Consider the following 26,955-nt stretch of genomic DNA (forward strand, 5'->3'; position numbering starts at 1 on the left):
AACTTTTTTATTCATGTTCATTTTGTTTAATATTTATAATTTTAATTTATACTTTTTATCCTATTAATTTTTTACAATACGGAGGATTTCACACACTTTTATAATAAATTAGTTATTATACACGGTTGCGATAAAACATTATATAATAAATAATTGTTATTAATACTAATAACCAAGGTGATTAGGAGTTCGATTCTTAACTCCTCTTCTTCTGTCTTTGGAAGAGAATAAAATTTATTATATGTACCTATATTTTTGCCGCGGATAACTTCGATTATGGTTCGTCTTTCTTCTGTTATTCATCAAGAAGTGACATTTTTTGAAGCCGTTATAACTCGATAATTAAACTGCGGGACTTAGAAAAAATGACAATCAACAATAATATGAACTACTCAAAAATTACTCTAAAACTATAGCTTAAGACAAAAAATCATAATTCCAAAAAATAAAATATCTAGTAATTAACTATTAAGTAAGTCATTTTTATTTTGTATAATATAGCGTATGCAAAAATTAAAATCTAATTGTTCGATGAGACTCTGATGTTTTTGGCTGCATTTCGCCTAAATTATATTCGTCAATAAAATTCTTTAATCTTCGGTAGCTCAGACGTGGGTAGTTGTGCAGTGTACATCCATTTGGGCCATTGGTATAGCGGTTCTAATGTTGTCGATTTGCGCTGAATAATTCTAGGACTGGGTAACTGTTCCTGATATTCATTGCAGGAGTAATGAGCTTTATTTTTTGGTTTCCTCTTTGAATAATCAAGAGTCTTTAAGTGTTTGGAGAGATAAACCTTTCTCAGAAAACTCTTCGGACACTTGACACTTGTTTTCCGCAAGATTCCCAGTCGCAAACATATAGTCGCTGGCCTGTATGGCTGCAAATGTGTACCTTTAAACGACTAAGGTTGATGAAAGACTCACCACAATCCTTGATTAAACAGACAAACGCACGCTGATCGTCGGACTTTAAGGGGACCTCACCACCTTAAATTTAAAAAAATGAGATATTGCATTTTTTGTGTAAATGTACCTTAAATTGTTTAAATAATCAACTAAACAATTATATTAATTCAGGAATACTGTAAAAATTATCAAACAAAGTTTATAAATACCATATGTCAGGCACAATAGGTCTTTGAAGGCCAAAAATCTTAATTTTCATTATTTCAGCTACCGCAGACTTACTTAAGTTTTGGGCTTCGAAGGGCACTTCTTTCTTAATGAATCTACTTTAAACACATATGTTTATGGAATGAGTGTGGGAATTTAAAAAAAAATTTAATTTAAAAAAGTTGTCTACAATTTGATAAAAAAAATTTGTTTAAATATTTAGAAAATGACAAAAATAATGCTTAACTTGTAGTCTGCGATAAGTAAGTCTGCGGTAGCTGAAATAATGAAAATTGAATTGAAATAATGAAACAATTTCTATTATTAAGTGTATCCCAAAAATAATTAAGATATGAAAAGTAGACTTTGTTTTGACTAGCTATCTACTGGTAGTACTACCTTAACGAGCGTTTAGACGTAAAAACACTGTTCTTTAACGATTATTGATCTTTGGAATTATACAATATCCAGGAGTAGGCGGGCGTGTGTCTCTATAACTTTAACACCGTGCCATGAAGAACGACTAGCAATACGCGTATCGTACATTATTTTACGACACTGACTAGCATAGATCCGCGTATTCTAACGGGCTAATCGCCCTCGCTGCGCTCAGGCAAGTGGACTGATGTCACGTATAGACGTGAAATCAGTGCGAATTTATGCCACCCAGTTCTATAAACGTGGTTGAGATTTATGATCGCATATAAGGTTCCTATCTTTAACAAACCAGCCAGATAAACACGCACGACTTAATTGATGTAAATAAATGCAATAGATATAAAACTAAAATACGTGAATTCAGCACGGCTATATTAAGCAATTAAGAAAAACCCGGACAACCAGAACGGTGATCAAAGTTTTACGTGCTCGGATGTTTTTTCGCACAGGGCAGTATAAGCTGTCCACATTTCAGTCGCACATCTCAGACAACTACTGCACGGCAGTAGCGAACAATGCTTAGCGGGCAATTCCCATATTATGCAAATGGCCCGGCGCCGCGCGTTCGCACGTACTATACACACCACGGGCGCACGCGAAAGCGAGAGTGCGCGCTCAGAACGCCCAAGTCTCCGTCGGTAGTTGCTCTGTGATGCGGTAGCGCAACTCAACTGTGGTGCGACTTTTCAGAATCGGCTGACTAGATATTTTTTTCGGTGCATCGTTATGGTAGAATCGGTAACACGCTTAATGGTCAGTCTCTGGCATGGCATCTAAGAACTGGAAAATTTTCTTTGCCATTTCTTAAGCAGAATGTCACGCTTTTTCACATACTTAAGGGGCTGTTGGGGAAGCAGCCGAACGGTGCCGCTGCAACGTCCAAGTGGCGCTGCGGTCAGTTGGCCAAATCCCAATTGAACAACAAATATAACAGAACCGCGTACTTAGGAAAAAAAAATCGCTCTTTACCGCCCTTCCTTTTTTCCTGAAGTAAAAGTAACTCGTGCAAAATATAGTATTAAGTGCATATTTTCGACGTAGTATTGGAATTACGATATGACCTACCAAGTTATGGTGACCGTATATAAATTCAAGATGGCCGCTTGTTTGGCTGCTCTGTTGCTGAAACGTAATTCCAATACTACGTCAAAAGGAAGGGCGGTAAAGAGCGATTTTTTTCTAAAGTACGCAGTGCTGTTGTATTTATTGTTCAATCGGGATTTTGCCACCTGACCGCAGTGCTACTTGGACGTTGCGGCGGCACCGTTCGGCTGATCCTCCGACAGCCCCTTAACGGGCAGTTCTTATAAATACGTACTTATATAAATGACTCTCGCCAAGGTCCCCGTTTTAGACGCCACTTTGCACCGAAGCGTTCAAAAACGTCTTATCTTACCAGATTTCCAATCTGAGAAAGATTCAAAATTCAAATAGGTGATTATTATAGAATTCGAACAAAGATACAAGCACAAAGTTTTACAACGATGGTCTCAAATGTTCGCACCAGTATAAGTCGTGCTAACTTGTATAAGCGGACTGCATATAACAGCATCGCGAAATGATGGTCCCATCGCGAACTCGTTCGAAACGAAAGTGCGCGCTCTCTCAGTAGAAGAAACTCTTCCCTTCTCCCTGGCTATGTTTTTGCACCGAGCGTGCGAGATAAGGAACAACGACGACAAGGAGTACATTCGCACACGTGCGCTTAATGGCGCAGTACATATACGAAGGATTCAGCTGGCCTTGTGTCTTGCTGCAGTGGCTTCTGTTATTTAGTGGCTATGTTCCAACTTGGCGAGAAATTAAACGCGACAAATTTGTTGATTTTTAAAAAGCCTCATCTCAGTGTTTCTTGAAAATTTTATTTTACAACGTCTTTCGAGCTTTGACCCTCTCAAGATGCGCGCGTGCTCATAACTATAAAAACGATTTTAGCTCTAAGCGCGTCACGGGCATCTGGCGAAGCGAGGTGTATAACGCGGCGTAAAACCGCTCGGGCACACGAACGAAAACACGGGCATCAGACACACGTGCGCACACGGTTCCCCGCGATACGTCGCGTCGTCTCCTTTCGCTTTCTCGGGGAGCGAGGGGTATACACTGGCAGCTCGTTGCTACGGAAAATAGATGAGCACCGGCAGTGGAAAATTTATAATTCATTATAAATGAAGGAGCACGCGATGACTTCTAGTGCACAAGCTTCCTAGTGCGCCAAACAAGATTGAAGAACGCTGGACAAAATTTTCTCGAAAATAATCCTACTTTACATAGACGAAATAATCATACACAGATATTTTTTATAACATACGAAGATTCCGTAAAATTATTTTTCAAATTTTTCAACTGTATTTTACACAATCGTATAACCCATTATGATAACAATAAATCATAATTTTTGCATATATTTATATTAGCATTGTAATTAAACAATTAAGAATGAAGACTATTCGGATCTCGAATCAAAAATATTCGCATAGAATTATTTCGCGTATAGTATAGAGTTGATCCGACGCTGATTTAAGCTAGTTGAAGATTCTTTTATTGTCACAGACGATTGCTAAGCTCTTTGATGGAATCGCCGATGGCTGTTGGCGTCTATGCTCAAACGCATCGTCAGCAGGAAACGCCACTTCCTGAAGTTCACACAGGTGCAATGCTTACACGCCTGCACACGCAAACAGATCACGGGCGAGCATCAGACTGTGCAGAGCTCTAATTTTGACTCTACTTTGAGCTCTACTTTGTTACTTCTTGTCCTGCTCACAGAGCAGGACCCGTCATCCTCCTATGACATTTTATAAACTTCATTCATACTCTAGATACCGCTTGCAAGATTCTAGAGCTTAAGGAAGCGTGGAAAGTTGCCTCCCTCCTTTGATATTTCGTTATCCCGAAATAAAAACAAAAATGTTATAAATTTACATTGTTTTCACTTTCATAGGTCTTGCTTACTTCTGTGCAAAATCGCATGGCTTATTGGGTTTGCTAACAGAACTCTGGAGAAAAATATGAAAATGCATTTTCAAAACTTGTGAGTTTAGGATTAGATCAGAATAGTCCATTATTTTGACAAGCTGATAAGATTTTCTCTGGAGTTCTGTTGACGAATTCTCCTGCGAACAAACAGTTGCAAGAAAAATAGCGGAATGTTCACGCTGTTGGTATATCTAAATAAAAAGTATGATGACCTCTTAAGGTCAAAGTCGTATCAACGATCTCGCATAAAAGGAAAGCGTAACCCTCGCCATATCCGACGTTACTTTTTCTATACAAGCATCTGATAAACTCGGCGTCTTGAAATAATTAAACCACAGAAGTAGCGGAAGCTTGATCAAGTGAAAGACGCATGCACCAGCAGCACGAAAGGGAGAGTGATTCCCCATGTATGCATCTCTCAGCACGGGTACCCCTGTCGCGCACGTGTAAAAGTTGCCGTTGTATACATGTCGTGACGTGACATTCTCATGGACGAAAGTAGAGACGCGAGGTCGCACTTTCGCTAAACGGATCGAAACTTTTTACAGATAGTGAACTAGCACTGTATCAAATATAATCAATTAACCTTTTAGCTTCAAATTAGTGTCTCTCTACCTTCTGCGCAGATTCTAGGATATATTCTGCTCACCGAGCAGAAAATTTGACGAATTCTAGACACTAGTTCCTTAATTTTCTACAAGAGACCAAGTTAAGTTTACGCGGGAGCTCACTGACAGAGTAAGAAAATTCTTTCAAGATCTTTTGTGCGTTTGCCTTGCAAAGCAATTCTTTTAATGGTCAGACAAAAATAAAGAATTTGGAAACATCGCTCACGACTTATAACAGTTAGAAAAAGTTCAACAGCTTTCACAGTGCACGAAATTTGATCGACGAAGAAGACAAGATTGGTCTACTAGGAAGCAGCCGTTCAATAAAGCCACCAATAAGAAACGTTATGTGGGTGATCGACTTAGGAGCATCAGATCACATGACAAGACGAAGGGATTAGTTAAGCGTCTTCAAATGAATATAAATTCGTATGAATATGTGAAATGTTCGCAAGCATTAAAAGGATACTAAGTATATGTACCTATTAGTACAACAGATTTAATGTTGAACGTGATGTTAGACTCAAGCCGGATTTACCGACAAATAGCATGGAAATCAGAAAAAACATGTATGTACAGAGTTATGATGAGACGTATGAGGGTACAGAAAGCGCTCATAAAAATATACAACTGTAACGCAGATAGTATATTAGTTGAATTACTGAAAATAACTAGTTTTAAATCAGGCTTACTTGTATAGTCTCTTAAACCTTTAATTGACGCCAATTTTAAATCCGAATTTTCTACGTATTCCTAAGTTTATTTTTTGTATTAAAACTAGCATGCCACGCTTCACGTTTTGCGTATAAGGCATGACCGCAGACGCTTGCGCTTCGCACTCGCCATGAACCCCCTCGCACCGTAGTATTGATTTTGGCACTCAAATAGAGTTGTTGTTTGTCAAAAAGTGTTAAAAAAGTTTGTCACGATAAAAAATTGCATTTTAAAAATATGTACAACCTTTAAGTTTAATGTTTTTATGTACAACGTGAATACGCAAAGTTTTATGACAAATAATTGGTCTTTAAGCTGTAAAAAATCGATTTTGGGCTGTAAACTCGAGTTATAAGCATTTTCATGATATGATGTTGATGGGAAAAAGTTGTATTTTTCAAAGATCTACAACATGTCCATTTAACTTTTTAATGAAGCCCAAAATAAATTTGGCACCTTACTATTGTTAGGGGAGTTCACACATAAATTTTTAGCCCGATTAATTATAAAGTCTTTCAGAGATAATCGTGTAACACCAAAATTTTTATTAAAAAATGCACGCAAAAATCGAACAAATTGTACCCGCATTTAAAAAAAACGCAGAGACGCAGTATGGATAATTTTAGCAATTTCGGCTGTATACTTACTCTTAAAAAATTTTAAAGTAAATTTGTTCCTAAAACAATATGGAAATGTTCCCATTTTGATGTTCCGTAAAATAACTTGAAACTTTTGAAATTAATCGTTTACGTATATTTTCTTTGTAATTTTTGCTGTGATTAATTTAAAAACTTTTCCCGAAGTATGTTCAATAGACCCAAATATAGATGAAATAACCAATCTAAAGTGACTTAACTGTTATTGAAAGCTGGAAACATAAAATTATCCATACTGGGAACTATTCATAGATGGATTCATGCGACTGCAAGTACTCGACTTGCAAAATTCTCGATTTACATAGGTTTCGAAAAAGGCCTTATAATCCAGCAAAGTGTAATAAAACCGTGAAGAATCTCGTCGACATGCTAGCACGTATTGCCAACGCAACAAACCCCACCACTGTTCGTCATCCTCGGAAAAAAAGACCTAGCGCGGGATTAATTAGTCGTTTTTTTTAGGATCACCTCTCGCCTAGAGGTTTGTAATATCCGGAGAGGCACTACTGCGGCGATGGCTTACGCTCCGCTGATTTCGTTATAACGCGCGTTATGAGAGACTCGTATCGCTCTCCGGCGTCTCGCATTGTTAATTCGATGCCCCAGCGCGCGAATTTTCACCGCCACCACGGCGGCAACCCTTCCTCTCTTTCTTCTCATTTTTTTCTCTGCATTTCGAGGCGGCGGCTGCCGCTGCCACGCTCCCTTAGCTCTTTCCACAGAAGTGACTTTTAATTAAGGCCTCGGCTCCTGCCTGTGGTGTGGCAGAGCAAGGCAAAAAGGTGAAGCGGAATCCCAAGCTAGATCTCTTTGTTAAATTTTGTTTCCAGGAGGGGATTCTTGTTTCGCGCAAATTTGTGTATTTTAGAGCGTTGTTGGCTACAACCGATGCTAGTGTTGCCTTTATTCATTAGAGAAATAAAGCTTAGTTAGAGCCCGTGAGGTGATCTCATTGGTTTGTGAAAAATGATATGACTATATTTATCGTTTATATTGCAATCGATTGCTAACATTTGACAGATTGTCGTATCCGTAATTACGTGAGAGTTGTCAATAAGGATCCTTCCGCACTGCGCGTAATCGTCTAAGCGTTACTTTATAAAGTCAAATCTAAATTGGTACGCTTGCTTCTCGCATCGTTCACCTGGTCGTTAAACTTGGATCCAATGCGCTATCAGATTGATTATGTGCTGGCAGTTGCTTCGTCAAGCCCTGGGAAGAAAGATCCCTTCTATCGATGCCTGATTATATGGAGTGTAGCCTTATCTGTGCCATTGTGTGTCAATGGATACCCCAATCACAAGAATAAAACTCGATACTGCAATCCGCAGATGCAGGAGACAGCAACGACTGCACACAATGCTCCATGCGTTAAGTTGTGCTCGCATTTATACAAATTTATACTTGCGCAAAAGCTTACCCTAATAGGGCTTGCGAGGACTCTCGACACGTACTGAATGCCTTGCGAACGTCGATTCGGTCGGTCGCTATAAGTACGCAACGTTTGTGCTCACCGATTATAGACAACAGATTATACAACTAACTAGATCAGCCGCCGGCCAGCACACGAATGTTGCTTTCGGTTCTAATAGAGTGTCGATAAGCCGCAAAATTGATCGGCTCCAATCACATGACTCCAGGCTTGTACATATGTGTAAATCCACAGAAAACCGGATACTTCAGGGGGTCTGAGTGAACAAATTTGAAATTTCTTTAGGTCATGTAGAACCCGAAAAACTTTGGGTTCCAAGGATTAAAAAATACCTATTTTTTGCCGGGCAGATTAAAATCTCTTATTGGAATTTAACACGGGGAAAATGATCGAAAACAAGCCACGATTCAACTTTACCCACTCAGTGTATGAAGGTGCAATCCAAAAATGTGTATTGCTAGGGTTGAAGTATCAGAAGAGAGTTTCAATTTAAGGGCTGGTAAGTTAAAAATGGTTGCCTGGGCAAAAAGTTGTCTAGGCTCGAAAATAGTACATAGTCACGAAGAGTAAGATGTTTTACGAAAATCAGCGATCTTTTTCAGGGCTCAAATTAAAGCTCTTTTCTTCTTTTTTCGTTTGAAAAAATTGGATTAACATTTTAATTTTACGATCAGCTATGTATATGCCTATCAATTATGGTCGTTTTTTGGCCGTTTTCATCGACATATAAATAGCTGATTGTAAAATGAAAATGTTAATTTAAATTTTCAAACCGAAAACGGAAGACAAGAGCTACAATTTGAGCCCCTGATGGTCGAAATTGACTGCTCCGATCAAAAGTTATAAAGTTTATAAAAATAAGAAAAATCGCCGATTATCATGAAAATCGAAAAATTGGTGATGTTTTGCCATTTTCAAGCCTAGACAACTTTTGACCCAGGCAGCCATTTTTAACCCACTAGCCCTCGAATTAATTTTTTTTTAATACTTTGATTCTATTAAAACACATTTTTGGATTGCGCCTCCAGACAAAAAGTGGCAATTTTCTGATTTTCTGTTATTTTTTCCGCGTTAAATTCCCATAAGAGAATTTAAACTGCCCGGCAAAAAAATAGGTATTTTTTAATCTTGGGAACCCAAGGTTTTTCGAGTTCTGTATGACCTAAAGGGCGAAAAAAAAGTGGACGGGTAGGTGTGCTCCCAAATTTCAAATTTGTTCACTCAGACCCCCAAAAGTGTCCGGTTTTTTCTGGATTTGCACATATGTATACTGTTAGTTGCGAGTTTAGGGTCCCTGGGCATGGAAATACTGAAATTTTAACAGGAGTACAACGTTTCAGCAGCAGGAAAAATATTGATCAAATTAGCTATATTAGCGCGAACTATATTTTCCTGGAAACTACGACAAATGATCAATTCCCTTTCATATGTACCCTAAAGTCCAATAATTCTCGCTATTGTATACGAGTACGTACTTGTCTCCAAATCCCAAACGCCGGTAAATTTTGCAATTTCAAAACTTATTTCTCATTCACCAAACCAAAGTTAATATTCAAAATCTCAGCAGCGCATAAACTTCCACGATACGATAAATTCTTTCTTCACCCCGTCCATGCACATAAGCTTTGCTTAACCCCAAACGACTGGAAGTTATGATATGTTCGCTAATAAAAGGCTGGCGCTGCTCGTTCATTACCGCCTCGGTTTACGCTCGCACTCTCGTTAATTAAACGTTTCGTTACACCGGGCAGCTTTTTCTGCGAGCGCGCGGCTACGTAGTTATGTTAAACGAATAATTTCTGCACTTTCAATTATGCGGTGGCAGGCATCATCGCCTGTTGCGTTGCGCCGGAAATGCAAGCGCGCGGCTTTAATTTATCGAGATAATTCCGTTGCGGGCGAAAATTCATGCCTGGCAGCTTGAACCGATACGAGGCTTGAAATTTGACATGTCTCCTGTTGGTCGGACTAAATCGTCGATCAGTTGAACGATTTATGTTTATTATCGAAGAAAAATTCTTGGATACAGTCATTCAACTATTAATTCATTAAACTATAATTTATCTATAAGGATCATGTTTGTGGTGAATGGCGATTGTGAAAAAGTACCCTGCAGGTCCTGGCTGTAATTTAAAATTTGCTACTTTATTTCAATTATTGTCAGAAATAAAATAACGAAGCATTTTAAAATCCTCTTAAAAATCTTCTGAATTACGCCCTCTTGTCTAGCTTTAAAAAAAGCGTCGACCGCGCTAAAAGCGCTTCCCTGTCGATCGGCCGATTTTTCGCTCAGCGCCAAACTGCAGCGAGCTCTCGCGTGCGCAAAACGATAAAGCTGGGAGAAGGGAGGGAGATAGAAGGGACAGAGACGGTAGAGCGTTAGAAGTCGCTCGCGATCCTCGCTGCGATCTATATCCCGGGCCGGATCGCGCTCTCCGCGCTCGGTTGCTCAATGCGCGACTAGCTATAGGTATACAGATAGAGCACGCCGATGCACTTAACCGAGAGCCGCTGGAGATTTGATGTTCCCGAGCGTCACGCGCCGATGATCTCGAGATCGCCGCTTAGCTTATAGCTGCGCTACTCTGTCTGCTGGTGCTGACGGAAGATGCCCACGGCGAGATTTCAACGTAATATCTTATTTGCTTTTTGTTGCTCGGCTCTATGATCTTTGTAGTGTGAGCATTTTTTCAGCGATCGGGATAAGTTTACATCTTATTCGCGGAGACTTTACGTGCGCGTGCTAGATGTTCAATGAGTTGATTAGTTTGGTAGAAAGGGGGCAATTATGAGCTGTGGCGTACTGGAATGCATAGGAAAGCATGTTTGGTTTGAAAACTACTAATCGTTACAGGAAAAGTAGAATAAATCCCATCGATGTTAAAACAGACTGCTGCTCTCGGATGTAGCGACTCCCGTAATAAATTTATCCCTAAATCAATGATCCATTAAAAGCTAGCATTGAAAACGAGATACACACCGATAATACGAACAACCGTGCCTCTTCGCGCATACTTAATGGCACCCTATGTACGACCTGCGCGTAGTTTTCGCAAGTTCTCTTCTACACTCAAGTGCATCCTCGGCGCGCGTTGACTTCTTTAGAAAGGCAACAGATTCTCCTCTCCTCCGACCGAGAGAGGCACTTCTTCGCATCCACATACACGAACTAACACCGATATGCCCCTCGTGTTTGTTCCGCGTATATGTGCGCGAAGTCGCGGCGGACGCGTCAGGTAGCCGCGTGCGCATTAGGACGCGTTTGCAGCGTTGCTTTTCCGCGTTATTACGAGCGCGTACGTGCGTGAGCGTTTGCCAGAGCCCATCGCAAGGTGAAAACAATCGCGTCTCGGAATGTTTTGCGTTGGTTTGCCGCGTTGTGAGGGCGGTGAATTCGGAGTATACGGAGATGAATGGAACTGGAGATGATTGATGTCAGGTTTCTGAAGTGTTATCCGCGCGCTTTTGAAACGATTGGGAATTTATTGTCGAAGAGGTGTGAAATTTCCAGTTAGTCAATCGGAGGTGGATCGGAGATTGCGAGGGCATTCGAGCTTCTATATCCCTTTGTTTCCTTAAACGTGAATTAATGACTTGGAGGTTAACGCTTGAGGTGTATTTATATTGTTTTCAATAAGATATGTGTTGATTCATTTCGTACGTGACCACAATGCGAATTCGGTACATTGTTATGACTTAACAAATTGCAGTAATGAGATTCAAGAAAGGATAGATCTTTAAACAGATGCCAATAATTTACATTTTTATTTTATATATTTTATCTTTTTGTGAATCGTTTTATGTAATAAATACATGTATAAATGTCCAATTACTCGCTCTCTCTTGTTTCATCCTATAAACCTTGTAATATAAGCAAAGCAAACATTTCCATTCATGTAGCATATTTACGCATTGATTTTGGTTTTTAGTTGGAATATCCATTTGATAATATGTTGCAGAAACAAGCGTACGTGAGGAATAAACTACTATTTCTCTGCAATTATTCTACATCGTCAACTCATAACAAACTTTCACATTTTCAGTCATAACGAAAATATTTAATCGAACATGTGAGGATAGTTAGCGTGAGATATTTCCGCGATGCATCTGTGCATCGTCATCATATCCGCAATTTTGTAATAGGTGTTGAATCGTGACTGAAGCTCTAAAGTTTTGCTCAGTAATCAGTAAGAAAATCTCCTTTACTTGTAAACAATATATCTATTAATTTAAAGGTGCGCAATATTCTAAAACGACTATTTGTGATTTGTGAAAGTACGATTTAATATTTTAACGAAAAGTCGTAGGTTTACACTCTGTCGTCTAAAGGTTACGTTCAACCACATAAATAACAAACCACGATTTTGCCGTAATTATTCTTGACTATCCCAACGTCCGCAACAACACGCTTTCGCGTCCTCAAACAAATAACCATAATGCATACATTTTTAGCCAGAACAATCATCGTAATTAATGCTCTTTTAACTAAACTTCCATTGAAGAAAGAGACGCATTTGCATACTGAGTCTAACAACAATATAAAAGTATTTTATTTTCTATATAGATTGACGACAAAAATTATAAATCCCATCTGTCATCTTTTCGTCTTTATTGTTTTTCTACACTCATAATTTTTTTGCAAAATTATCGCGAATAACGCTGATGAATAACGCACCACAACTTTACTGCAATTAGCAGCATCACCACAAGACTCCATGGAAAACCCGACTTTCACGTCATTAAACTATTAACAATATGAACAACCACGGTACCGATCTCCGTTAAATTCTTACTCGGAATCCCACTGGCAATCCCACTGCGCATTCCGCGCAAAAATTGTCCACCGCACATAACTAGCTATACCTCCAGAGACTCGCTGCGCATCTCGCACTCTCAGCTTGATTTATCGGTTGCATTAGACGAGCTCGAGCCTTTTCCGGAATCGACGTGAGCGAGGAAAGCCATCGACGCCAGTAGCTAAAGCAGCGCGCGCGCGATTTTGCATTATAAATTCGCGGTGCATTATCCGCACGCACTTTCACCCGCGATTACACCGGCGGGGAAAAAAAGGACAGTATATACACGCGCGGCGATTCGTCATCGTCTCATCGCCTTAACTGGTCGGTGGCTTCCCGATGCGCTTGTCAAGGTACGGACAGCACTTTAACCATACGTGTCTCTACGACTTGTGACTTGAAGATGAGCAGATGCAATGGCTATGGCTGTTTGATAAGTGGCAGAGATATATTTGTTTGCAATTATTGTGAGCGTGTGTTGCCTTCGCCGTAAAGCTTTATTATAGTTTGGTTATTGTATAATACAGTGGGTGGATTCCCTATATAAAAAAGTCATGACCGGATGTTGTGAAGCCAAGATAGACGTTATGTGATTGGCTCATGTAGTGCGCATGCGTCTAAGTCAGAAGTCTACAACGTTTTCTTGGTTAGGGCGCGCAATGCGCGCTGTTCAAAATCTAGTATTTTTAAACGAATCAACGATTTAACAACTATTGGCTTATTTAGCACAAAATAAGTTGTTGTTTAAAGTTCCTTTAATTCATTGGTATGAAGCGTGGAATAACAAAGGCATCAGAAAGCATAATATAATAATCAAGAGCTTTATGGAAAATTAATGAACACGAGGATGCTTATGTGGTATGCATGAAATTTGAGAATATAAAGCATCCATAATGGAGAATACAAATTAATTAATGCGGAAATGAGAACTCGCGACTTTGAAAGAGGATAATTTTATTTTTCGAAAATAAATCAGCGTTGCGTTACGCGCACGCGCGAGTTTTCAATGAGAATTATGAATTTAAATTGCGAAAAATTTCACTTCTTCAGCTGTTCAACTTCTTTTCATACTTCGAGCCTATTTAATTTTCCCACTTGGCTGGTATAATCTATTTCCCATTACTTCGAAGCTGCAATTCCGCGCAGCGGACATATAACGCAGCGAGAAGCGCGCATCTCGGGCTTCTTCAAAATTTTACTGTTCAAAAGCTGATTAACTGTCGAGTAACGGGCGCTTGTTATTGTTTCGCGAAAATTAATACACACAATGCAGTACAATGCTATTATCCTATCAATTTTGATAATTAAAAATACGCTACCCGATAAATCAACGGAGCAGCGTGTGCCTTTGGGTAAAAAAGCTGTAAATCTAGCGAGTTTTCATTGAAAAAACGTCTACATGCCCGCGGGGAATTTAATTTGCCGGTATATTAAAAGTTCAATAAACGGGTTTTCGAGCAATAATGTGTCGATCATCTTAATGGCGTTTGCTCGAGGAAGTTACTTTCTCTTATCGGCAAAAGACTTTTGTTGTGTCCCGCAGTGTGTTGTGCGTCGGATTAAGAAAATACCCGCTGCATAAGTGAAACTCTTTTATTTTCCCCCGGCCCGCTAGCCATCAGTCTCTTCCCGCTGCTCCGCCCGAGCCGCTATAATGTTATTAGCATCATAAAATCTAGGATAAACGCACGCAATTTTACTTTCATTACGTCGTTTAACGGCTCGATTATTATTTCACGAAAATCCATTATCAATTTGCGCAACTTGATCAATCTGAGATGATGTCTCGGTACCTATACGGGCTTTCTCAAATAGGATCTTGCGAAAAGTTCCGAGATAGCGGGATCCGCTTCTTTTTTGGTCTTGTTATAAGAGAAGGTTGTGGGCTAATGGGATGATAACAGAGTGAGTAAATTACGTTAAATGTTTAATGTCTTCATTGGGATGTTGTAACACGAATCCCGAGTCTTTTTTAAGTACCGGACATCAATCATACGAACACCTTTCTATCCACTCGTGGTTTTCGACTTCGGACGTGTTGTGCTACAGCGCTAGTATCTGTTTTGAAAAAAAATATTATGATTACATATTGCTTTATATTAAAAGCTCATTAATTCGGTATTGCTTTGACATTAGTTTTTAGTTCTGCGTTAAGATAGATTCGAAAGCGTGAGTACGGGTTGATGCATGGACTCCAAGAGTGTGCTCATCAGATTATGCTAATGTAATATCGAAATTGCAATTATTCGACCATAGGCATATGCAAAAGAAATGTGATGGCAGTCGCGGAAATCAGCAAATAAGCAAATTAAAGTACACTAAAAGAAATGTCAAAATTATCTTAAAACTTGTAGTAGCCTTTATGGGGTTGAATTCTGTCAGTATCGTTAAGTAATTTTCAATCATTAAAAGAAATAAGTCAACGAATTTTCATTGTTTTTGGTAAACCAAAAAAAACTTTAGGTCATTATGAAAATACAAAAACAAACAATTAACACGGAGGCCAAATTCTTTCTAGTCTTACAAAAAAATTTAGATCCCTGGAAAAAAAATTCATTGACTAAATGGTCAGTTGGCCAATACTTACTTTGCTAACTTGTTAGTGAAACCGCAATAACCGAAAATAGATCGCTTGTTTGTATACAAATACGAGTCTTGTATAAGCCTATACGCTTGCAGCTGGCGTAGCGCGCATGCGCGACATACGTGTCGTACTCGCTCGAGCCATATGCTCTCCTAACCTCAAATTCTAACCTACACACGATTATTTATGATTCACTGATTTCGCGGTGTAAAGCAGGTTAATTGTTGATCTAATGTTTGTTAATCGATAGTATAACTTTATGAATGTATAATTTTTGCCGTAAATAGAGTTTATTTGATCTTTTTTACTATTTAAATTTTTACCATCGGTTGACCAACTCATATTAAAAAACCTTAAGAAAAATAAGGAGTTTCGGCTAACCGATACTGAAAACGTTGGTCAAACAAACAAGAGTTGTCCAACTGATAGCACACTATTGGTGAACATTTCTACCAAGGATACTTTTAAAATTATTCATGGTGTTATAACAACTACTTACTAGAAAAACTTTTATCTTATGAAATTTTTACTATTTAATTAAAATACAAAATAATAATGTGATACGATAAATTTTACCAACGCACAGTACAGAAAAAAACAGTATACAAAATCGACCCCGAGAGCACTTTCTTCCAAATATTGTACCGTTATTTTGGTTAGATTTTTATAATCAATTTATAATATGTGGATTTTGGAGTCTAGTGATAATTAATAATTGTTTCAAGCTATTATTAGCTTTTCTTAGATTTTATTAACTTTAGATATTCTGGCATAAAAATAAATGAATGCGTGACCTCAAAAAAAGCTACTAATAACTTCTTTTTGCTTTGAAAATATATTTACATTCAGTAATTTAGATTTAGAAGAAATTCCAATTCTTATGATTAGTATGCAATAGTTTTTCAAAAACCTAATAACTGCTAAGAAATATTATAAATCATACTTAGCTTCTTCTTCTTGTATCGCAAGAAAAAGATTCTATTATTATCTGTTTTTATGGTTTTTAAATACACAAAGGTACTAATAAGAGGTGCCAAACTCTAGTAAGATCTTATGGCTGTTATTAGCTTTTTGCTTTATGATTATTTAACGCACTCAAAAAACTAATAAAACCTAATAAAAGCTTAAAAACATTTATAAAATTAAATAATAAATAATTAAAGCTAACAAACATCAATAGGTTTTATAAACTGTTATTGGAGTCCAAAATTCACACTTTATAAATTGTTATTAAAATCTAAAGAAAGTTAATAAGTTTTATTAACAATTATATGCATGAGATTATTTTCGCCAGGGCTGCATAAGAGTCTGAAATATAAAAGAACATAGAATGCTGATTCTTTTTCTGTTAGATACAACGGACTTTCTTTGTAAAACCAAACGTGTTCGCGGGCCTATAATACAAATCCCAACAAAAAACATTTGTCCCGGACCGAGTCGCCATGAGTAGCTGATATTCCGGAGACCGTGCGCGCGAGGCCATTTGGAATAATGTCTACTGATGCAGTAGTAGCAGGGGGGCTTCGGCTCTCCTTTCGCACGAGAGGCACAGGGATATAACGAGTTTCTCCTCGTTAGAGCGCCGAAGTTTAATGACGATCTGGAGAGCTCGGCGTTGCGGAGTGCGATTTTTTTCTACTTCTGTCAATGGGCACGTCGATGCCTTTCTGCGCCGATAATCCGGACGGCGCATCACGAAAAGGAGTTGAAGTCGATATGGCTGAATGCGGTGCCATAATTATAGCCGGCGCTTTTCACAAACAGATCGTTATGGATTTTTTTTCTTTAAATTAATTAGCTTTTTTATGATTATTCGCTGGATGGAGCGGTGATGATTAACGGCTACGGTTTTTACGATTTGTAGATGAGGATCTATTTAAATTATTATACGGCACCTCGTGAGAATTTTATCGTGAATGGGGTAAAAATTAAAAATTCTTCTGTATATCGCATTCGCGGCATTTGACTATGAAAATCGCGCTTCTTTGAATTTCACTAGCATCAAATTGCTTACGCAACTGCCCCTAAGTTCACAAAATATCACGCAATTTAAAATCAAGAGGCTAGAGCGTGAAGAGGTCTCCAAAAAAGTACAGCAGTCGTCAACACTACCCATCTCAGGGGATCGGAAAGCCATATTTTGTAAGTTCTCGTGATGTACACGCATTGCGGGGTCCGCAACGGCTTCTGTGTTGTACAATGTAAATAACAGCGTTTATCCGAAGCAGCAGGCCGCGCGCGAGGCCAATCTGCAATTCAATTAGCGCCGGACGCTGCTCGTCTTCCGTGAAATATTAAACATTAGCCGCCTGTGCGTGAGTGTGTGCGGCTTACAATCGTCGGCGAGACTTTTCCTGTGGGGCTTGATTCATTTTACGCTCGATATGAGATGGGATGAAGTGGGGGGAACGGGTAATGATTATTTGTGAAAGAAGGTGCGCTTCGATGATATAAGCCGGTCGAGCGGATTTGATGAGCGTTGATGTGTGAGATATTGATAAGCGGTTACGCATACAATTACCTAATAATCATATGAAGTAGAGCAGCTGTTCGATAAACTATTTCGGACCGAAATAATATTGTTTTTTAGAATTTTTTTAACTGTTCAAATCATCCTTTACATTTATCAAATATTTATAAATAAGGCAAACATAGTTCGTAATTTCGTCTTTGTACAGAATATATCTGTACATCCAAGTGCAGTACTCTCGAGACGATCGTCTAGTTGCACCAAAGGAGAAAGCGAGCGCAATGTATATTATTCGATGGGGACTGGGGAGACGCACCGAGAGCGGCGCATCGCGAAGCCCACGGCTATACGTAAAGCCGTATACGTCGACATATTCCGCGAGATTAGCCTGGGGAATAAGTCGAGGCTCAGCGAAGGTCCGCCAGAGGTCGCTAGAATCGATGCTGCTGCCATATGTGGCCGGCAGTGACGTACTCAACAAGCCGAAATAGCTCAGTTGGGAGAGCGTTAGACTGAAGATCTAAATGTCCCCGGTTCAATCCCGGGTTTCGGCAATGTTAATTTTTTTTCTTTTTTCTGGCCTCAGAGGAAGCTGATTTGCTCGAGATTGAGTTTTCTTGTAGAATGATATTTCATTATTTGCTTGTTCTTTGAGTATTTTCATATAATGACCCAACTAAACAAGATCTATTTTTAGATTTTATGTTTTAAATATTTATAATTAACAGTTTCTTAATTCTTAATCTTAATTTACGCTTACGTAACGTAGAATTGTTTTGTATTATATTAAATTGAAAACAAACTAAGAGAATGAGCATTAGCGGATAAATTAACACAAACCCAGACGCACACGCACACACATATACACGTGCACGCAGTCACTCTGACGGAAATTTTTCAGCAACGCTATTTTTTGGCTAAAAATACTATAAAACACACTTTTGATATGTTTCTACGTAACTCTAAAAATTACTATTAATTTATTTAAACTAAGTAGAGTAATTTACAGAGTATATTACATTAATACATCCCAAAATCTTGTAAACATAAAAGCAGTTACCTGTTAGCAAGCTTGGTATTACGAAGCAAAAATGATATTATATAATAAAAGAAAATACATTATAATTAACATGTACTTGAAGCTAAAATGAATACTCTTTATCAGATACTAACTGCAACCTTTTTGCATTATTTACATGTTTATATAACTCTATCCTTTTACATACAATATTATGTTTTAGTTTTAATTCATTTCTTCATCCTACATTTGTGTGTACTATTTTATCGATCCTAACTTAGATTCCACTTTTCGGCGAAATGGCTGCTCAGAATGAATTTTCCTTCTGGAAATCGCATCCTGATGACCCAATAAAGGGCGGACGACCGCTTTAATGTGATTTTTCGTCAAAAAAGTAAAATCCGTGCTTAATAGAAATCGATAATTTCATGAAAACATGTGGCGGCGGTTGCTAAGGAGATCAACAAGCACGCGGAATCTAAGTTAGGGTCGATAAAACTGGACTGTGTCATGCCCTTAAAAGAAAATAGTTGCTCTAGGTTGAATGGACTATCTTGTATTTTTTTTTTTTACATGGCATTTGGAACTCGAAAGTTCATCGCCTCATCTACGCAAGCCTTCCACGCTGCCCTATCTTGTGTCAACCCCACCCAAGATGCACCTCTCCGATCGACACCCACCCGTCCTATTTCTACTAGATCCGTTTTTACGTTGTCCTCCCATCTACGTCTAGGTCTACCTATAGAGGTCGCGTTACCATCGGCCTGCCCTTCATGACACGCGCTGCCGTACGGTCGTCTCCCATTCTCGCTACGTGCCCTGCCCATCCCAATCTGCGCGATTTTATTATTCTGTTAATATTTGGGGACTATCTTGTATACTAAAATTATTTTTATTGATAATCTTTAGAATTATTCTTTGTGAAATTCTGTAATAAAGGTGTAGAACGATGAATTACAAACTTTTAAAAATGAAAATCATAAAATCACAGTTTAGAAAAGTGTAAATTAGAACTTTATATTTTACAAAAAGTGTAGATTGCCAAAATTACACTTTATACAAAGTTTAAATTGCGAAAATTACACCGTTAAAAGTGTAAATGTAACTTTGACACTTTATGTAGAGTATAAAGTGCAAAGACACTTTTAAAAAGCATAAAACTAAAACCGTTGAAAGTGTAAATCTTCATTTTACAACTTTATGAAAAGTATAAACCAATGAAATTACACTTTTGAAAAGTGTAATTTTAATAGTTTACACTTTTCTAAAGTGTCAGCTTAATGATTTACACTATATAAATAAGTTTAATTTTTACTATTTATAATTCTTAAAAGAGTAAACTCTACAGTAAACTAAATTTTACACCTTCTAGCGTTGATTTTTACTTTTTGGTGTTTATAGTGTAGTGTTTCTGATGACATAGATATGAGACAGTTTGTAAAAAATGTAGACAGTAGTAGATATTTTGTGTTTTTTAGGTATTGGATGTGTTTGTCTTATTTTAAATTTAAGTCTAAGACAATTTCCAAGTACTTGTAGTTTCTTCTCAACTCTAGCTATCTTTCTATTCTGAATTCTAATATTTATATGCTTAATGTGATGCTAAGGTAAATTGGCCATTACTGGGACAGTGTAAAAAGTGTGTCCCATCTTTTCTATCTATTGAATCTTAAAATAGAACATTAAAGTAAAAATTGTTTAATATTTTCGAAGATCTTACTTATTTAATTATACTTGTTACCGTTTCAATTTAATAATTTGTAATCGCTCAAATGTTAATAATTCTTTTATTTATAAAATTGGAAATAAGAAACGAAACAAGTTTTCCGACGACCGGTGATAGTCGATACTGTGTCGTAGGCCGCGTGCACGGCGTTCGTAAAGGATCGTCCGGGGCAGCTTTCCTCCTTCGACGATTTTGACATGATATCATGCAAATAAGTAAATCGGTAAATGAAGGAGGGTACGGGGTGAAATGCGCAGAGGCTTTCACGGACGATTGACCATAGGAAAACTTGTGCTTAAGAGAAACGTTCGAAAAGAAGTAGGTTGCCTAGCGATGAAACAACAATTATGTTTTTTGACAATTGAGCGAGCAGGCGATGGAAAATTGGGCAGATGTTGGCGAGCGATCGAATAGTTCGGACGTTTGGTCTGTCAATAAAGTTTGTCTTTTCTAATTCAGTGTCTCTGTGTCTTCTTTCTTCGTGCGCACAGCTGATAGTGATCAAGATCAGCTACAATACTATTTGTTTTTATTTTGATGAGTTAAATGTATCATAAAAAAATATTAAAAAGTGATTGTTAATGAATGCGTATTGAACATCGTAAAAACTCGCCATTTTGCTGATGTTTCATAAGTATGGGCCTAACTTTTCTGTCCTTGATTTAATCAATTTTTGCACATACATATACGAAAAATTATTTCTACACATTCTGCTTACGTTCATAAATTAAATGAGTGATTATTTTGATTATATCATTGAATATATTTTTTTAAATCTTGTGTTCCATTATTTGACAAGTTTTTGAATGAGTTGCCTAAACTGGGACGGGATGGCTCTGGGGGTCCCAGTTTTAGATTCGTTAGCGTGAGTGCTACCAATACTGGGACATGTATTTCGATAGTGTTTTAAACGGTATTTTGCAATAAATTATACCTTGAAATAGTTTAAACATTATTTTTAAACTTTACGTGTGTAGTCAAGTAATTATAGTCGGTAGGAAAATTACTTAAAGAACAGTATTGTGTATGGATAAATATAACCTCGATCTAACCTCTAATTCGCGCGCGCAAGCCGAGTATTATACGGATACCATGTAATATTTTCTTTGTTCTTTGCCCGGGTGCAGTGCACTTTTTTTGCCGCAAACGTCGGCCCTAACGATTCCGCGGTAAAAGCGTGAGAGCCGCGCATCCTCTTTTGATTTATTACGGAAAACGCAGTGCGCGGCAGCTCGCGTGATATAGCAGCTGTGCGATGTATAGATATATATATATTTATGTATGCAGACCGAAGCATAATATATCGATATTAAAAATGTCAACACGAAAAGCCACTCGCTATGTACTTTGCACTGGTATGGGCTATTTGCCGCGTTCTGACTCTGTTTCACGATGATGGTATAAGAGAATATATATATATATATATTTCGTGTGATTTATTAATATTTTCTCGGAAATAGCGTGTTTTTCGATGATAAATGTGCTCGATCGACGTAGAAAAAACTCCTGGTTGTGACTGTATTTTTTGAACTCTCTATATACATAATACTATACTTACGAATTTCATAGTCATAAATGGAATTCCCATATAACCCAGATGAAAAAAAAACGATGTCGCGAGTGTAAACTAGATTACAAAGATATATATGCGTCACATCATTATTATTCCGATCTACCAATCCCCCAAACTATTATGCGTGTCTGAAAGTATTTATCTCGGCGATTTTATCTCTACCTATTTCTTCTCACGAAAATATAAGTGTAGCGACTGAAACAGTTGATGTGCGGCTTTCTTTCGTGATAAATCATTTCGTAATTTCTCACTTTTTATTGCCGCTAATTATCGTGTTATAAGACATGGCAATACTAATAAATGTGTAATTTATTTTCATTTGCAGGCTTCGAGCTGGCGTCCCGATAGCGACGATGATTTTCAAGTTCTTTCTTCTGCTATGTAAGTAAAACATTGTGTAACAATTATAATACTGATATAATTCACTCAATAGTTTGCGCGGACAAGCATAGGTATTTATTTTGACGTCCAAAAAATAGCGGAGGCTTTCTGGAAATGACTGCACCACAGCAACGATTTTGAAAATCCCCCGAGGCACGCCATTGAATTAGCACAGAACGGATGGGCCGGTAGTGCCACAATATTCCGGCGCGAGCCGTAAAGAAACAATAAAACACGCTTGAGGTCCTCCGCCGCGGCGGTCCACTCGCTCTATAGCGCGGTGAATCCACAATATTTTCCCTCCTTCCTCCCTATAAAGTCATACACACGGACTTCGAGATTCGAACGCAACACTCGAGGAGGCCATTTCGCTATGCATGAGCTCCGCGGTGCGGACCCAATTTTTCGTCGATGATTGCCCAATCCCAGCTATTGTCGGCGTTATATTGCGCTCCTCCGCAATGTGCAATGATTAATTGTCAATTTCAAGGTTACGCTGCCGTGTTCCGCGCACGTACACGAAAGCTAAGTAGGTATGCGTATGGATCAGCTACGGCGACGCTCGTCGGGGGCAACCGGAAATTTCGCTGTGCGCAGGCTAGTTTTTCGGGGCGCTCTCCAAGCCGTGACGATCAAGACCGCGATAACTATGGGCTAGTAGTGTACACGAATTGCAAGAAAATTGGGAAACGCGCACTCGCCTTTGTCTTTGGTCTAGTCTTCTTGCCTCCGGATTATTTGGCTGTGCTGCGCAAGGTGCCGCTGCCCGTCCCGACATGCCTTGGGCGCGATGGATGAATCGGACCATATATTACTCGGCTGTTCTGCGCCTTGCAAAAGTCTCTTCGCGCTTTGTGCAGATGGAGGTACAAGGTCGAGCGATTGCACGAACTTAAGTACTCTGGGGCCTCTAGCGAGGACCGCTCGCTTCTTCTCTGCAGTTTTGAAAGACTATATAATCTATGCGTTTGTGGGCGCTGGGCGCACTTTATAAGTGTTTTGGGATTTGAAAGTTCAAAGTAATAAGACATCGGTGTTCTAGACTATTTTTTAAATATAAAAATATATTTTTCTTAAAATATATGATAAGGTCGAGATCGAGCTCGACCGTTACGCGTTCAAACATCATGAACATCTGAATTTTTATTTCATTCGTAAATATCTGTGCTAATTTTAGATTATAGCCGATTCCGATGATGACATTTTGGTGGCTCGATCGGGATTTAAATCCGGGTCCTCTGGCATAATGATAAGACCGAGTTCATAATAGTTTTAATGATAATAATCGGACATTTGTTTATGTTGTTCTTCTTTTCCAGTATAATTTTTTGGAGAAGGGGTGAACTTATTTTTTGGACTGATCATAATATACTCACTGTTTGCAAATATTCATAAATCTGTATTTAAATACACAAAAAGTATAAAGCATAGAAATCCAAAGCGAGCACTTTTGGCATCCACGGCGATCTCTTGTGATTACAAAATGCTAATGGCCAGTTCGATTATTGAATTAGCGTTTCAATTCGAACAACCGATTACCGGATCTTCTCATCCACTCTATTAAATTCGCCTATCTCCGAAATTCCACGAGAGCGCAGTTCTTAAAGCTTGGCGCATTAACGAGCAGTTCTCGCACGCATTGCGCCTCGGTGGCAAGTACTTCTGCCCGCGAAACGTTTGCACCATGTTTTTTAACGGTCACGAGAGTGATTGTTTTAAGTAATGGGCAAAGCTCGAGTCTTCTTCTTTCGCGCACTCCACTGCGTAGCTTTGAGCTGTGTATATGGGGAATTCTACGGGAAAAATGCCATTTTCTGATTGGAGAAACCGAAAAAAACAAATGTTGAGACATGCGCCCGCAACCATTTTTTTCTTATTGTACATGTTTAGAACAATGCAAAACCACGTTCCAACATCGAAAAAGTGCAGTTACGCACAATTGAAAATGCGGATATATCATAAAAATTGCAGGATTTTTCAAGTCAAGAAATTTGTATCTTTTTTCAGGATTTTTCCGCATTTTCAATTGTGCGTAACTTTTGACCAAATCAAGCATTTTTAACGCGTTTTTTTTAATCAAAGCTCTTTTCCCGTTCTTTCATTCTACCGGAACACATGTTCTGTTCGTGTCCTTATCATTAAGGTACATGCCGTTGAACAATGGCTATTTTTCGACGAATTTGAAGGGCCTTTAAAACAGTGTCACAAGGCACTTTTTCGATGTTGGAACGTGATTTTGCATTGTTCTAAACATGTACAATATGAAAAAAAGGTTGTAGGCGCGTGCCCCAACATTTCTTTTTTTCGGTTTCTCCAACCAGAAAATGGCATTTTTCCCTTAGAATTCTCCATATACCTATGTGAATCAGCTTAGGGTTCTTTCGTTTTTTTTTCTCGCTTTAATTGGCTCATAGCTGGAGTGCACTCGGCACAGTTAAACGGCTCCTTCTTGGTGCGCACTTCTTAATCTTCTTCTTCGTTCTTTTTAATGAAAAAAGCGAATTAAGCGGGTAGAGAATCGCTTGTTCATTTGTGCAAAGGAAATTACAACTTTTACGTCGTTACATTTTTTCTTTGGCTTGCTGATTGTGGCATTGATTATGCGAAACGGAGAGATGAAGTTATATTAGATTATTCTGTTGTTCTCGATACTTTACAGACTGAATCCAACTAATTTGAATATCATAAATGCGTGTATATTTTTCTCATTAAATTTTCCGCCTTCACGTTGCAAAGAGCTGGTATACATTTTTCTCGTCGTTGTTGATCTGTCGCTTAGCATTGAAAATCGTGGCACAAAACGAAATCCCGCTAATGCCTGGGATATTGTGAGTCGTCCCTACAGCTATTCTGTTGAACATGCTTTTTTAAACTCCAAATCCTTATAATACTTCTAGTTCTGAAATCCAAACCGGCTAGTCTTTTCTTAGTATTTATTTTACAAACAAAAATACGAACCGTAGACAGATATTCCTTTTTCAATACGTCATTTTTTTTTCATCTGCAAAACTATCGGGACCATAGCACATTTTTTACAAAATTCACTCTGCACACGGTATTTTTGTTTGAAAAGATTGTTTTATGCAGATATAATTATATCTGAAACTGCATACAAAAGAATCTGTAAACAGTGTTCTTTTCAAGTTGTGAAACATAATAAGCAGGTACCTTCTCTTTATCTAGATAAAAAAACACTCCCCCTTGTTGGCTCGCTGCCGCGGTCGGGTGCGGAAAAGCAATTTCTCGTTGTGTACGTATTTCAGCAACCTACTGCTATCATTTATTTTAGTTCGACGAGTCGTTTTCGCATGACGTATTTTAATTTCGTTGAGTTTTATCATAGGCCTTTTTTGATCTTTCATGAAGTACTGTCTTTGATCGTGTTTGTGCCTAGCTTGCAAAGATCGGAATAATACAATCGCTGAATATTTATCAATGAGTTTTAGAAACTTTCTTCAAGTTCTTTATAGGTACCTTATAACGATCAGAGATAATTTCTTGCTATTTATGTAAAAATTTTAATAGTTACTCGAACTCCTATAGAGGTCTGGAGATAAATCATGACCGACAAAATTCAACTAATTTATAGTTATTGCTGTAAATACACTGGAAAGCAATTCTTGTTCAACAAAAAGTATAGATGTCTGTTTTGCCGTAGCTGAACCATTACGAAGCTCGCCTTAAGCGCAAAAAAGCTGAAAAGGGAATAGCAACAGCGAGCCCTCGACAGCTCTTTAGTTGCATTTCGCATTCGCATCAGCGGTATCGCTCGATCGATCCGTTCTCTCTCTCTTTAATAAGCAGGTCGGGCGGAAACAATCGGTCTTTTGTTTTTTCTCTATCCGTCCATCCATCCGCAGAAGAAAAAACGCGGACATCGGGGCCGCAGTGGATTTCCCTTTTCTTTACATTAACACGACAGTACTATATATTATGCACAGAATTTATCGAGAAATTATAATTGCGCACATCCATCGATGAAATGTTCAATGCTTAAACGGAGGATAAATAAATATCGAATGGTCACCCCTCTTTTCTCCTCGTCACCACTGAGTAGGAGCGTCACCGTACAATATCGCTGTCTGGTTAATTGAGTGGCGCGTGTCACTGGTATTGAATTTATCAGGTGTGTGTGTGTGTGTGTGTGTGTAGCTGTATTATTCTGACGTCGCGAGGGTATAATGAGGTAATTTAGCCTGTCAAAGAGAACGTGTAGACGAACTTATAGTTGTTTCTGAGAAGATGTAGACTGTTGCTGATTATCTCGCTATATTGACTGCTGAATGGTACGCGAAGACTTTTTAATTGCAGGAGGTTCATATGCTGAGAATATTATAGGTCGCTGTGTGAGAATTTAGCAAGAATCATTAGGTGGAGGTGGAAGGTCGTAGCCTCCCCATAGAAATAATTTAACTTTGAAATTCACCAAGCGAAAACCATACGTCCTTATCTTCCTTGGAATTCGAGG

At 38.4% G+C, this 26,955-nt stretch overlaps 1 protein-coding gene, 1 long non-coding RNA gene and 1 other non-coding gene across 4 annotated transcripts in view; 2 read left to right on the forward strand and 1 right to left on the reverse strand.

Moving 5' to 3' along the window:
- Positions 1 to 26,955, forward strand: part of LOC100120686 (flocculation protein FLO11) — a 72,846-nt gene that overhangs the window by 20,382 nt on the left and 25,509 nt on the right. Inside the window, exons 1-2 of one of the 2 annotated variants that reach the window (XM_032598661.1) lie at positions 21,142 to 21,167; positions 22,432 to 22,487. In XM_032598661.1, coding sequence (XP_032454552.1) covers positions 21,157 to 21,167; positions 22,432 to 22,487 — 67 coding nt within the window. In that variant the 5' untranslated portion in view covers positions 21,142 to 21,156. Of the gene's footprint in view, positions 1 to 21,141; positions 21,168 to 22,431; positions 22,488 to 26,955 lie in introns of those variants that run through there. The other variant, XM_016984734.3, reaches the window with a different exon arrangement.
- LOC103316811 lies at positions 13,678 to 15,648 on the reverse strand. Its single transcript, XR_512573.2, has 2 exons — positions 15,323 to 15,648; positions 13,678 to 14,793 (listed from the first exon to the last, which is right to left on the reverse strand). It is a non-coding gene; the product is annotated as an uncharacterized LOC103316811 (long non-coding RNA).
- On the forward strand, positions 18,271 to 18,343 carry TRNAF-GAA. Its single transcript has one exon. It is a non-coding gene; the product is annotated as a tRNA-Phe (tRNA).

This window comes from Nasonia vitripennis, chromosome 3 (genome assembly GCF_009193385.2).
Source record: "Nasonia vitripennis strain AsymCx chromosome 3, Nvit_psr_1.1, whole genome shotgun sequence".
NCBI classification, from domain to species: domain Eukaryota; kingdom Metazoa; phylum Arthropoda; class Insecta; order Hymenoptera; family Pteromalidae; genus Nasonia; species Nasonia vitripennis.